The 15,630-nt window shown below is 39.7% G+C and overlaps 1 protein-coding gene across 7 annotated transcripts in view; it reads right to left on the reverse strand.

Moving 5' to 3' along the window:
- LOC123962879 (RIMS-binding protein 2-like) overlaps positions 1-15,630 on the reverse strand; it is a 64,256-nt gene that overhangs the window by 36,062 nt on the left and 12,564 nt on the right. For all 7 annotated transcript variants that reach the window (XM_046039326.1, XM_046039330.1, XM_046039327.1 and 4 more), the window contains one exon: positions 333-440. In XM_046039326.1, the coding sequence (XP_045895282.1) occupies positions 333-440 (108 nt within the window). The remainder of the gene's footprint in view (positions 1-332; positions 441-15,630) is intronic.

The raw sequence follows: 15,630 nt of genomic DNA on the forward strand, positions 1-15,630 counted from the left end.
AACAAGCGAGTCACAAAAACAGTTATTCAAGGAAGCTTATTAGTGGTTTAAAGAGTGATTTAGTAGCATGCTGTCGAGTGTTATAACATCTGTCCGTGTTACCAGTGGAAATTCAGAAGACATAAGATGGGTAAAAGCCGACACACTGACAAAACAATAACGATCAATTTATAAACTCAATAAGTTACTGTGAAAAAGGAAAATGGGGCAAACAGCACCAAACTAAAACAATGCACATTTTCAATGTTATGTCGGCCCTTTCTGTGCACCTGGCCTACTTTATAAGAAGCCTTCAGTCAAGAATACAAACTCTCTGTTATTTTCAGCCTTACCAGCAGGCCATTCTCCTCCCTCAGTGTGGTACAAGTCTTCTCCAGCTCATCGAGAGCCCGCAACAGTTCAGAGTTCTGACGCACCAGGAACCCATAGTCAGTACCATTCTGAAAAACAAGCAGAGCAAAGACAGATGCAGAGTTTACAGACTACTGGCTTTTTGTTTTTATAGAAAACCACAACGCACAAGAGCAGTCAGTTAGTCTGTCTTTTAAATAGTGAAACAGGGATCGAGTTTCATTTTTCTAGAACGACTTAAATCATGTTGCTGAAAAGCCTCCCTCTGCTGTCAGCCAATATTTACATAGAGCTATCTAATGGTGGCAGACAGATGACAGCCCACTGAAAAAGGCTTTTTTATTAGACCAACTCTATCAGCCTACTCAGTAAAAGAGGAAGGAAAGCTCTGCTCTCATATCTGCTATGGAGAGAGCGGAAGGACAGACCCAGCATGAGAGAGAAAAAAACAAGGAAAGGTGATCACATACTTTTTATAAAGTATTTGATAAAGTATTAGTTAACAGTAATTAACATTTTCACTCATTTTGTTATTTTATATATTTAATTTAAAATGTTTTTTGTCATCAATCAACACCTGCACCCCATGATGACGTGCTCTTAAAACTAATTTCCTTCTTCACTGCAGATAATCTCAAGCTCTTTCAAACTGGACAGGAATAACAATTCACTGTGATCTTCAGGTCTCTTACTAGACTTTTTGTTGGGCCCAAGTCCAGGTTTAGGTTTTTCTCTCAAGAACATTAAGTGAATTGTCTCAAAGCCACTTGAGAGCGGTTTTAGCTGGGTGCTTTGGTTTGTTGTTATGAAGACCGATGAACCTTCACCTCACTTCTGCTTTATTGATCAGATTGGTCTTTCATTTGAATAGAAATGACGGCAGCCAGGCTCTGTGACAGTGATGCTCTAAATGAGAGGGAAGGGTTGGGAGTGGATCTGGAACACATGAATGTAATGGCTGCAATGAGGGCAGATGGACAGGCAGGGTGAACAGATAAGTTGGAGGTAAGGAGAGGCTTTGTTTTAGTGAAACACCTTCAACTAAACAGTCAACTAGACTGACTTTGGCTTCTCACGTAGTATGAGACGGCAGTTACTGTTGAGAAAGGTCTTACTGCCTCATGTCACCTGTGGTCAGCTTGACTAGTGTGAGGTAGTCTGCATGTCCTTACTGGTAACAAGTAAGGAAGGCGTTTCTCCGAGACTAACTGTCGTAGACCACATATCTCAGCATGACAAAAGCACACAGATGGCTCCAAACGTGAAACACCAGTAAACCTGTTCAAATGTGTTCCATTATGTCTCCATAATCCTCCTGGGACCTCATTACGAACCTGAAACAGCCCCCTGCCACAATGACACTTTCGTAACAGCACAAAGACTAACATTATATCAAACATCCTGATGACACAGTGCTGTATAAAAATCATGTGACCGTCATCTTGTGAGATTATGTTGTCTTGGTGACTGCAGATGATGGCCGATTTGGTGGCTCCCTGGAGGGTTTTTAATCTACTGTACCTGTGATTTAAGTCAAGACTAATGACCAGCTGTTTACAAATCCAGCAGCTGAGGCTCCAGTGTGTTCATCTTCAAATACTATTATAATGGTAACATTGGACATCCTGTTTGAATACCTAGTTAGTGGGTTAAAAACTAGTGCCAGAAACACCATATGTTTTTCAGGGTAAGACCATACCGACTAGCAGGCACAATATTTTGACAGAAATCATTAACACAGGATCTGGGGAAGGATCATTTACATAAAAGTAGAGGTGCTCCGATCAGGATTTTTTGGGCCGATCACCGGTTGCTGAAAGCAGCGTCGGCCAATACCGATCACCGATCATTGGGTCTATTTGGAGCCTTTTATTTATCATGTAGCATTATACAGTATACTGTATATTTATTTAATTGTTCCTAAAACAATGTATTAAGTGTTAAAGTTAACAGATGATAAAGTATCATGAAATGATAACTGTTTATTTTACTGCCAGGAAACATTGGCAATAAATTCCGCTCAATCTGTGTTAGAGACTTAAACCATAGCAGCCTTTGCCTGGTTACTGTTACTGAACATCTTATAGCTTAACAAATATAGCTTTACTTTGAAATAAACTACAAAAACAGAACAAACAGCCTCTTTATAAATTTACTACAACCATAAAAACTGCAACAAAAAAGGCTGTAGCCAAAATACTTAGGAGATAAAGGAGCACAGGCACCATAAGTCGATGATAAACTCTGAAGTAGCTGCTTTTTGTTCTGGAAAGCTCAGGCAGGTTCTGTGGGCTTTAGGGGAGAGAGAGGAGCAGAGAGAGGAGTGGAGAGAGGGAGAAGGGGCTACAGAGGGGAGTCAAAACTGCCTTCAATGAGATTTGAAAATAAGGAAAATTTTAATAAACAAAAATAGGCTACAATGTAAATTCCATATTATACAGTCAATTGTTAATATTACATAGGTAACTATATTCATTCTAATTTCATATGGTTTGCCATTAGCAGGCTATGGGCTTTATATTATTTCAGTGGATTGTTTTCATTTTTAATCCTTGTGCAGGAAGCACAGTCTACATATCTTACATGCTGCCACCGACTTTACCAGTGGAGAGAATAGGAAACACTTTAAATACGGCCAGAAGGTTTTTATTTGACTTTATAAAGGTTAAAAATACGGGAGATTTACGGGGAAAACGGTAGGGTTGACATGAGAGGAGTAGAGAGAGGATTGGGGTAATGTGAGGCTACATCCACACTGCTACGTTTTTAAAACAGTTTTATAACGAAACCGATCTTCTCCGTCCACAGCAGCGTTTTAGCAGCGTATCAGAGTTGATCTGTAAGTAGCATCGTGTTTTTGCTTTGCATGACTGATAAGACCGAATCACAAAGCCAAATGTGAGTGTGTGTCATCGTTTTATAAAGTCCTCTGTTTTGTCCATCGGGGCAGCAGCGTTTTCAAACAAACCTCTTCTGATTCACCGTTTTAATCTGGACGGGAGGTTGTAAATGATTATGTGGGCGCATTAATCCCTTGTCTGAGAAGGACTTTGGTGCTAGCTAGCTTTGAAAACCGCTCACACAGCGCATTTAGCTGCCGTTGAAAATTTGTCTGGCGAGTATTGCGTCATCTGATCGGCTTTTCTCATCAGCCTTTTTAGCGACCACCGATCAAACTAGTTAAAGCCATTATCGGCCGATTATGATCGGTGACCGATCGATTGGAGCACCCTTACAAAAAAGAGAACAAATTAAAACAATAGAAGCAGTAGCATGGAAAAATAAGTGGTGTGCAACAATCACAAACTTCCACATCAAAGTGTCAGAATCATAAGATGGGGGACAGCCGGATCAGCTGATGTTTTCCAAAATAAGTGCATGTTTTAGTAAATTTAACACGGTCTAAATTGGTTGTGAAACGCTTGCAGCCAAAGCAAAGATGTGATCACTATTTGTCACTGTAGGCAAAAAAAGATGCTTTGTGGAAGACATTTATAATCAATACAGGCATTGAGTCAGCAAGTACATTCTCCTTAAACTTGAATACTCTCTTTGGGCACATCTTGTCAATACATTTGCAATCTGTAATTATCTCTCTAGATGGTACTTTGCATTGGCAGTGATAGAGCCTGCCTTTCCTGCACCTACTTAATCACAAGGGGATTAAGAGTAAAACAATACATACTGTTCATGTAATCCAGCACAATTTTTCTTGAACTGAAAACAGCCACTGTTAACTCTCTTTACACTGTGTCAGAGCTGTACTAAGTTACAGCCGGAAGTAAAATTGAGGCAAAATGCCATAATTGTGTACATGGATCTTGATTGTTGATGCTGTAGAACCTAATGCCTCCGACAGTTATTTTTGGTACTTTTAACAACATAAACATGGTGGTACTGTGATAAATCCCTCCATCCATTCTCTGGACACTCTCTGGATCACAAGCAGGAAATGAATCCTCCTTAGATAATGTATAAGGGCACATAATGAAACTGCACACAAAAGTGCAGAGCTTGTCATAAAAACCTTTGAACAGCATTTCATGATCAGAGTATTTGCTTTGTTGATGATACATGGATTTTTCTGGGACATGGACGCTGCTTATTCAACTGTCTTGGTTTGATTTATCTCTCGTACTGTAATTTTAGGCATAAGGGAGTGCTCGACGTAAAAATATCTGGTTAATGGTCTTGCTTGCAATGTGAATATGGTACATTAGAAACACCCCCTTCTGTAACTAACAACTCCTAATAAAATGGCATTGTGCTTACGCATCAGTAAAAAAAGCTCTTTAGGACTGGCTTAAAAACATAAAGCAGCTCAAATGAGCTTTCCTTACGGCTGGGACACCCGCAGATGTGATCAGAAGGAATGACACGGGAAAGGGGCTTTTCTGAAATGCCGGAGGTAAAATTAAGAAAACAAGTAGGTTTGAATATGAGTGGGAATCTTTTAACATGAAGCAGAAACACAAAGTGTTCAGTTTGAATTACCAGTTGTCAGCGCAGCAGCAGACTTCATGACAGCTCTGATAGTACAGTAAAGGAGTGTGGATCAGTGGAACAGTGAGACTGTTATGTGTGCGAAAGATAGACAATGAAGAACTAACAACAAATCAGCAAACTGCTGTCCTATGTTATACAGGAGGTATGAAAGTACTAAAAGCATCACATTTCGAAGTATGCAATGTTAGTGATACACCAGAGGATGCCATTATTAAAATTTGCTATGCTAGGCCAATGGCAAAAGGACACAAGATGCCACTTACACTTGTAAAATTAATTAATAATTCTACCTAAATTTTAGCAGAAATAGATTTGCTTTTCAGATTTAAGCGGATATGCGGTTTCCTTTTCTACACAGCAAACAATCCTAAATGGCTCAGAAAGAGTTCAGATTTCAGGTGAACCTCTGTGTCCTTGAGAGTTATTTTACCATCAGTTGGAGTAGCCATCCGGTCCCAATGTCCCAGTGTTCCTCTCAGGAGGACGATGCTAAAGCCCAATCAATCACCTCAGAGGAAGGCCAGCCAGAGTGAACTCAGCCTCCGCCTGCCTCCATTCTGATTCTAATGATCTTGGAATCCGTCCATGTCTTGTAATTGTTCCCTGGGAATCACGCTGAAATACGCCGGAGGCTTTTCTTTAGGCATGAGGTAATGTTGGCTTCTTACAGACTAAAACACACCCTGCCCTTGCTTCTCTTGCTGTCACAGAAAAGGGCTGCAGGTGGTGAGGTCCACTCATGGCCAGTGTTTAGCATTCAGCCAGTTCTTCTCTCTTACAGCAGCGCAGTTTCCACATGGACCTGGCTCAGTAAGCAAGGCAGATGTAACTCAGTAGCAGGAGGGCAGGGGTCTGTACACAAACGTCTGTCAGGAGAGCCTGAGCCTTGGGCAGGGCAGACGGGCCTAATGGAGCTATCTCCTTATGCTCTGTTTGAATATGTCTGCAGTAATTGGGGAAACAAGCAGAAAACTGATGCTGATTAGAAAACGCTCCCACCACACACACTACACTGACACTGCTTACCTTACCATAATGGTAATATCTACAGCCTGCAGGGTCCAGACCACATCATCATGTACCACAGATGTGAACTTTTATTAAGCATTTTTAAATGATCAATGTATTGTAACAGATGTCAATATGGAAACACTAAATATTCTATTTGATTGTGAAGCTGGGGAAAGTGTTTTGCTTGCATCCACAATATTTTATGGCCGAATTCTGCTGAAATTCCATGTAAGATGTAATTTTGCAATACCTATAATGAACCACACAGTTCTGACTGATTTTGCTGTGAAAGCTCTTGCGAGACTGCAGCTGATAAAAGCAGGGTGGATGAGCCTTGACTGGTTGCTGGTGTGAGAGGTATTTTGTACTGTTAATAACCTCTACAGCATCTGGGTCAGCTTTTCATCATAAGACCATTCTCCGGCCGTTTTTTCTACCTTAGAAGAGGAGTTGAATCACGTTGGGCTTTTCAGATTATTACAAAGAAATGTCTGTAGAACAGCTTTTCATCCAGAAGCCACTTTCACACAAACACCAAAATCTACAGTGACACTGAATTTTCTATATAGGAGATCTGTATGTGTGATCTGATCCAGATAATTGAACCCAACACTGTTGCAGGTTCCAAGTGAGAAAGCGAATATACTTGTATTCAAAACTCCAAGTGTCCCCACTGAAGGACAAACTCTACCATCACATGGCTGTCACAGGTTGGAAAGACAGCAAGGGGTTCAAGCACCAACATATGCTACTGACCTTGTTAGTAAATGTAACTGAAGCAACTTTAGTCACTTTGAACCCATTTAACATAAAATTAAGTTTTAAAGGTCAATCAAAACAATCTAACCTGAAGGATCATTTTGGTATTTTTAAACCTGGCCCAGGTTAAAAAAATACTTGAATTACCCTTCAAGATGAGCACCAAAATAAAAGAGTAACTTTAAAGAGAAACATCACCAGTGGCTTATTACTAATTATCCAGTTGCATTACTCATATTTCTTACAACAGGCTGACACTGACAGGACTGAGTTTCATAAAGAGAGCAGGCCAAATTGTCTCTCGATTATCTGGGTCAGTTGCTGTTTTGTATGCCTCCAAGGGTCTAAATCAAAATGGCTTAGGGTTTTCTGGAACTCATCCCTTTCTTGTGCATTTTATTGTAAGCTAAGTAACACAGACAGTAGATAGTAACGAGTCTTTTATGACAAACCTTCATATTAAATTGGTCACTCTCGTCCTGTGACAAGTCTTATTATACAAGTGCTCATACAGAGAATACCAGGTTATGAATAGATTTACTATCTCAAATAAGTAAGTCATTTAAAGCAAGAAATATGTAAGACATATGTTTAACTGCTCTAATAATGCTATCATAACGTGCATTATGAGAGAGCCAGAACACACCGAACAGGGCAGTAAGTAAGTGTTTTATTAGCAGTACTAGTAAATAAAACTGTGTTATTGTCAATTTGTATGCATTTTGTTAAATTGCAGTGGGTTGAGCTTCTGATAAATTAGGAACCTCCCATCTTCACTGAGCTTGATGTGATTTCCTGCACCACAAAGGGTTAAAACATGTGGGGGAAAAACACTGCAATGTTTGCATACGCAGTTTTAATTTGTATATTTAGTGTATTTGGCAGGGGGGAAAAAGCAGAATTTAATACAAATGCAGGAAATGTTGACATTAAATGTAAAAAGTAAGTTAAGGCTGTAAGGAAAGAATAAGAGCAGATGTTAAATGTTTGTTATATTTTTGACACAACAGGGGTCTTGAGTTACCCATCAACAAAGATTTGAATAGATCATTAAATATCCGTGGAATTCTTACATATTCATAAGGTCTCAGAACCAGATTATCCTTTTGTCTGGGATCCATGGCGAGATTTTGTATAGCGTATGGAAATGTCTACAGAAACACCAACATCAGCATTTTTAGCTGACAGCTAGAAATCCCCCACTATAAGCCTCTAAGGAGACTGCAAGACAAAGACACAGACATGCACATAGGCATACACACACACACACACACACACACACACACATGTTTTGCAACTGTTAACTCTTTGCTGAACATGACATTTGAAGTGGCACTATTAAAGCTCCAATTTGCGATACAGCATCATTTCAGCCAACATCCATGCAGTTTGTATCAACTGCAACCCATGCAATCACAGAGTCAACCACTAAAGCAAAACATCCAAACACCAGTGAATAAACCAACTGTAGGTTGGGCTTAAAAATTACAATGGTTTATTTGGATGCCAATGCTCTGGAAACACACTGTAGCAACTGAATAAACAATAGGTACAACAACTGTTGCAATTCGGCAGGTCTGCTGAAAGAAAGCAGTAACACAGTATTGAAGCATTAAAGGGAATCATTGTTTTTATTCCAATGTGTCTCAGTCTCTGCTTCTACTGGAGGCGGCTTCTTTCAGAGATAAACAATTCCTGAGAGCTTCCCAGAGTCAGCCTATGATCATTAGGGCTGAACGATTAATTGCATTTGCGATATTATTGTGATGTGATAAATGAGATTTTCTAATTGCAAAGGCTGCGAGAGGTGTCACTTGGTTTTATTTTCGTTGGACAACTTTTGAAATTGAGTATTTTGTTTGCTTACTGGGATACAGAAAGATGGACTCCTAGGAGATTTGAACTGAGATAAGGAGTCATTAATTGGTGGTTTTGTATTGATCGCTTCCTGTATAACACACTGTGGTGAACTTAGGTTTTCTTGTGGTCTGTAGGCAGGCCAACCTGATGATATTATATAATTTAATGCCATGACTTTACTCAAATTATCTTTCTCATATTATTAAAATTTGATACTTCTTCTCAACTAATGCTCATAATAATAATTCATGCAATTCATGCATCACCTGATTTCATCATTACACAGGCCTGACCTACAAGAAAGAACAGTGTATGTTTAATCTACATAATATTGTGATGGTCATACTATACACTGATTTACTGCTAGTCCATTTTGAAAAATAATATAATATTAAATTGAAATCACAAAATTGGTTTAAAAAAAAATGCAATTAGATTATTTTCCAAAATCATCCGACATTCTTTACTCTGGCTTTTCAGAAAGATATAGATTCATTTTTATAAATGCATAACGCACAACCTGCAAGTAAATGCCGCTGAGTTTCATTCAGCAGTGTCGCTCAGAGGATTGGCATGAAGGAGGCAATCTGCTGAATCTGGAAATGTGCCTTAATTAATCCAGGCCTTGTATGCTCCCAGCAATAATGGAAGGGGAAAGGCCGGGGACCCAGCCCTCAAATACCACATGTCCTCCTGAACATAGTTTTAATTACCAGCAGAGGAGAGAAACAGGCGAGAAACAGAAGAACTATCGTTAGCAAGGAATGGCCGCTCTTCCACTGAAGTGGATACTAATGGACTTCCAATATCAGTGAAGCTTTACAACTGAGAGCCAAATCAATGACTCACTTTATCTCTGTCTCCAACTACATCCATGGTTTTCTAATGAGGTTTCCTCGACTGCACTGTATCCTCAAAAGACATGAAGGTGAGGTTTAAGAATGACTCCGTTTTGATCTTCTAAAATTGGGAATATGTTCTACTACATATTATTTTTATATGCACACAAAACCAATTACAATGACCAAGGTAGCAATATCCAGCTTATTTAATGGACAAGAAACTAGGCTATGGCAAGTGCTTCAGCTCATCTGGGATCTGTAGCACTGCAAAACTTTTTTTTATGGTTAGCAAACAGAAAGGCTGCTCTCTCCAGTGGTCTCAAACAAAGCAGAGAAATATCTCTTTAAAAAAAAAAACACATGAAAACAACCACAAAGCTGTTTGTGGCCCGAGGTATTTTATTAACAGCAGCTCTCTCCCTATACTCATATATAAGTCATGAAGAGGCTCTCTTAAGTGTCCTCTCAAATCCCCTCCTGTATTTATCACGACTCATCTCCCCCGGGGTCCCTGACGGTGACAGATTAGGGGGTCTCTTTTACGCGTACCGAGAACAAAGAGCCAACACGAGACACCCCTTTACTTCCCCCAGGCGTCCAGCAATCTACCTCTACCACCCCTCTTACAAACGTCCTCTGGGTGAGGTTGTGCAAAAATGAAATGAGCTGTCTGGAAATGCTTGTTAGTGCCTTTTCCCTTCTATAGGTTTAGAAAATGAGATGTGCATACATAATCTTTAGGTACGAACTGTATTTAGTTTATTTCCAGATTTCCAACGATTAGACTCTGAAGACATGACACGCCCATACATCATGATGCATTCTCATGTAACAACAGGCTAATTCATTTGTTAGGCCAAAAGTGATTTAATGTTTAATCCAAGTTAAGAAATCAACATGGAAGCCATCACAGCTATGCATCTGCAATGCATGGTGGGTGTAACATTACTTAAGATAACTCACCCCTTTAGCCTTCAGATCTTATCTGCATTATGGCTTGGAGCTTCTTTCTTACATTGTCCTACCGACACACTAATTAAAATCCATATGTGCGTGGCTGCCTCATCGTCTCAGAGTTCACAAATAAAAATGTCACACTCCTCTGAGCCTCCAAGGGCTTAATAAGATGTCAGACATGCAGAGAACATCTGGCTTTTAAAAAAATCAAAAGATGAACAGTAGGAGGGGGTCGTCACATTATTCCATTTACTGCAGTGTCAGCAGAAAATGGATAGAGGGGAGGCAGGATGTCGTGGAGATGATTTGTTTTTCCCCCGACCCTCCACAGGTTCAACTTACAGCTTCAAAAGAATATTACCCTTAATCTTGCCAGAGAAAATTGCATATGCATATAAGGCCCTCTACCCCCCCACCGCTAACACACACAAGCAACAACTGAACAGACACTTGGAAATGGTTTTGATCTGCTTTAATATTTAAAATCACATCAGTCATCATAACACGCAATACTTGGCTTTATTAAGTATCCACACCTTCCTATACAATCTCTGCTTTGCTTTTGCACGACAGCATAATATTAAATTACACACCGATTCACATGTTGAATATCGTATTTTGAAATGTACCTCCTTTACTACTAAAAGTGACTAAAGTTAAACTATTACTGTTAACAGGAGATTGAATAAAAACAATCAAAGTGAGCAAATATGGGCGCACCATTTAGCCAAATTATTCTACAGATTGGGCTGTCCTGCACGGCCAGAAAAGGAAGTGAATAAAATGAATTGCATCTAACCAGCCCCGCAAGGACCTTTTCACCATTCTTGATGTTGCCAAAAATCACTCCCCCTCTGACACTGTCATCACTGCCAGCATCTCATCACCCAGAGCTCACTGATTAAGAGCTGGAAAATTCCCCCAGAGGTTTCCAGTATAGAGACATATTCTTAGAGGGCACTGGAAATTCCCATTCCTGTATCACCAGAGGTGATGGTTAAGGACATGCTTAACCATTGCCATTCACAGAGGTATTTAACTGTACTATTGCACTAAATGACTGAATACTATCATATTCCTCTTTGTCACTAGCTGACCTACTCACAAATTTACAGCTTATTGATGGGTTGGCGAAGTTACAATATATTGACAGTCCTTGGACACTCAGAGTTAACACTATCTTTAAACTACATTGCTCTTTAATACATTACATTAGGTAGCATATCTTAAAGGCAAGGAAAGAAATAGGTTGACCTTAAAAACACAGTTTATCTCTCTATACACATCCTGTGATATCATGGTCTAGAAATAGGCTTAGCCATGACTGTAAATGTAACATAATTCAGAAGAACACGGTGCAGCCGCCACACACACACACACACACACACACACACACACACACACACACACACACACACAAACACACAGGACAGGGCAACAGAGGGTCAAGACTGTCAATAAGTCTGTAATAGTGTTTAGACATTTGAACAGAACATTTTTTTCAGTGTTCCACAACAAACATTTACCAGTCACAGTCAATAAATGTGCATCTGGTGGAGGCACTCCAGTAATGAAAGGCCTAAGTGACCTTTCTTGACATTCAGTGCGTCAACAAAATGGGTCTCCCTTTCCTCCTCTAGGCAAAAAGCATTTCCCATTGTGAGGGGGGACACAGGTAATCACTCGTTTAATCTCGCCGGCAGTTTGGGAGCAGGACCAAATCACTCAGAAATGTCACAGACAGCAGAGAGCCCTTGGAGGATGCCAAATATGAAACAGCCTGTATAGCAGGCTAATGAATGTAAGTGTGAGGAGGGAGAGCCAGACACCCTCTGTGTGATATTCAGTGTGCGCTAATGCCTTTAAAGAGCCATGTAAAAGATTCTAAGGTGTTGGAGGGCAGCTGCAGGGGTAAAGAGCATTTTCAATCCTGCAAAAATCTTACATTTTCATTTTCGATACAGCTTTGATTTAATAAAAGCTACTGAGGCATCTTCACACTTGAGTCTTTGTCACAGCAACAGTGAGCAATACTACTTTATTCAGCCCACACACAGAGCAGTACATGTGTGGAAGTTACACCCCGAGTTCCTGGCTCCACAGCTGAATGCGACAGTGAACACAATGTCTGACCCCTGTTCCACAGAGAGTCTGTCTGCGCCTCGTTGCAGTCAGACAGCAACCAGACAGACAGTGATGTTCGGGCTGGAATATGGTGAGAGACCAATACTCCAGAGAGTCCCCACTCGCTGCTCTATCAATTATTCACAAGTCATTAGACGGCTGGCCAATAAAACACACTAATATGTGGACACACATACACACAGTCGTGTTTCCATCACTTTTGGGGACATTACAATGAACGTCTTACAATGAAAGGATCCATGATAACCATGTGACTAAAGACAAAAAATAAAAATGAATTGTTTTCATCAATCATTTACACGTCTGTCTAACACAGTGGAGGCTCATCATCACATACTTCATCTGAAGCAGAACAATAAGCGGGTGACTCACAATTCAAACACTCCACCATGAATACCCCTGTACGGTGTCCTTGAGTGCCGAGAAAGGCGCCTTAAATAAAATGTATTATTATTATTAATACATCCTCTTTGAGATTTGTGATTCCTTTCAGAAGAATATGAGCAAAGTTATGGTTTAATCAGGCCTTCTATACAGACACACCGCTCCACTTTCAGTTCTCCCATGGGTACAAACTGGGTGGGTGGTGACCTGTAGGGCTGCCGTCAAACACCCAAATCTCTGCATTTAGCAATGGATCAGTACCAAAGCTGACTTTCAATAGTGCACTGAGAAATCTGACTGCAGTTGTTATAAAGCTGTTTTGAGCAGGCTCAAAATAGCTCTTCAGAATTTTTGCTGAGCATCAGTTCTGTCATTATATCCACAGCAGGGGAAATGATATGTTGACAAAGCAACATAGCCTATGTTTACTATTATCCACATCTGACGGCAGATTGAGCGACAAGTACCGGTTTTACGAGGCTGGAAATGCCCCTGCTAACTGGATTAAATGAAGTTCCTTGTGTGAAGAGAAGCACTCTAAAATATAACAAATGGCAGCGTCAGCATTTTGTCAGAGCTGAAACGTCCCTGCACATTTACCAAAGTCAACCTAACCAGATATTTCTAAAGACTCCACAATAACTGTTTTACTGACAGATCAGGCAGCGGCTAGAGTTAAAACTGTGTGTGGCAATAGTACCACGAGTCCTAGCCTCTAGACAAAGGTATATATACTGTTACCACACTGAACAAAAAAAGTCTTCTCACTCAAAGGATCTCAGACTATGCCGGCCTGGCCTTAGCTTCGTAATCACAGGAAGGCATTGTCGCTGAAAACAGGGTCTGTCAGGAAAAATAACTGTATTCATTGGAGTTATTTAGGGGAAGTGTGTAAACCCCAACAATCATTAGAGAAGCAGCCATATGGTATCCAGACAGGTGTTAAAGAGTTGGGATCACAGAGGAACACAGTCAACAAGCTCATTAGCCTTCAGAGAAATCACGCTTCTTTCTACAGTGAAGTGTAAAGACTGACACTGACAGCTGCTTTATGTAATTTGCACTCAGGCATAGGTTTTCTATAATGGTTCTAAATGACAGATGCAATTTCGGGCCCCCTGGAATACCTCATACCAGGCAACTGAACACAACTTTATTTCAAGATCATTGTGACAAATCTGACTAATTAAGTGTCTTGGTCATAAAACACAGTAGCTACACACAACAGATCTACGCATATTTAAATCTTCTTTTACCACTGCATCAAAACTTGAAAAGGTGTCTCTATTCAAGTCTTAAATATATACCAGTGCTCTCATGTATTTTGGGTCAATAATGGGTGGTGCGCATCTACTTACATGTCTGCTGACATCAGCACAGACTTTAATTGTGGTATAAATATATTTTCCAAACTTATAAGCCTTTGTGCAAGAACCTATGCACACAGTCACAGTAGAATACATCTACAGTGACTAACCTCTCCAAAGTTTCTCTCAAAATGTTCATAAAAGTTTCAGAAGACAAATATTTAAAAATGATGGAGCGTGCTCGTCTTTCTTTAAAGCTTAATTCCGATCTTGACCAAGCTTGTGTCAACATATCCCTACAATGCTTTAAATAAATGATCCAAATGTTCATTTATTATAGGAAGATATAATGAATAATATATATATATATCATTTTCCCAACAAACGTATACTGCTGGGCTATGTCAGACTGTATCTGGAGATCTGATGATTAACATCACCTATACAGTAAAAGCAGCCATCTTTCTAAATACTCTATTTATAACCTAGACAATTCATATGGGGGTTTCTCTCTCAGCTTTATGCGTGCTCTGCTTCTTGCACAAATGTTTCACTCCTTGTATATGGGAGTATGCAGATTAAATATGTTCTCATAAAAATGTATCCTGCTGAACACACACAATGATCAATTAGGGTTGGAACTGGTGATAAGAAAACAAAAGGACGATGGTACCCCCACTGCAAATAATGCTGTAATTACGAACAATAATCTGTGAGTGACAGCCCCCTGCTGAAAAACACAACTGCAGACCCCCACTGGTCTGAAATGGCCAAATAATAATTTCTAATGCATCATTTAAAGCTCCCTACCAGCCTCTGTGGCCACAGATCTTGTCCCATGTTGTGCGTTGACTGTTCATTAGGGGGTTTTACTACGCCGTGATTGTGGTGATTGGATAATGAAGTGGAAGGGGTGGAGAAGACAGAAGGCAATGTTGCACACAGATTACTACCTTCGTTTAATGATGAAATTCTGCTACACCTAAAGATACATTCAAACCATCAAACAAAGAAAAAAAAGGACTGGGGTTTTATGGAAGAACCAGTGGTAGAAAATATTGTAGTACTAATTTTGGAAATATATGACCCAAAAATGCTGAACTGTTAGCAGGCATTCCTTTCCAATATATTAACCATATGATTCATAAGACCAGCCCCAAATACTATTTAAAATATATTACAAATTAAGACAGCAGAGACACACATATAAGTATATGCAGGGATGGGCAGTATTATTAATGTATGTAAAAATATATTTGAAATGCAAAACATGATTTTGTATTTGTATTTGATAAGACTGATGAAAATGGCTCCATTTTGTATCAAAATACTTTGGTGTTTTGTATTTTGTAGTTTAAAAATACTATAAAGTCTATGTGATGACAAAATGCTGCCTCTGATTGGTGGCTACTCAGCAATTTGACTAGACTTGTTGAAATCAGACCTGAAAGAAGAAGGTCGAGGTGAGAAAGGTGCTGGTACCAGTTCCTGTTAAGTTTTAGTGTTTG

This window comes from Micropterus dolomieu, linkage group LG23 (genome assembly GCF_021292245.1).
Source record: "Micropterus dolomieu isolate WLL.071019.BEF.003 ecotype Adirondacks linkage group LG23, ASM2129224v1, whole genome shotgun sequence".
NCBI classification, from domain to species: Eukaryota; Metazoa; Chordata; class Actinopteri; order Centrarchiformes; family Centrarchidae; genus Micropterus; species Micropterus dolomieu.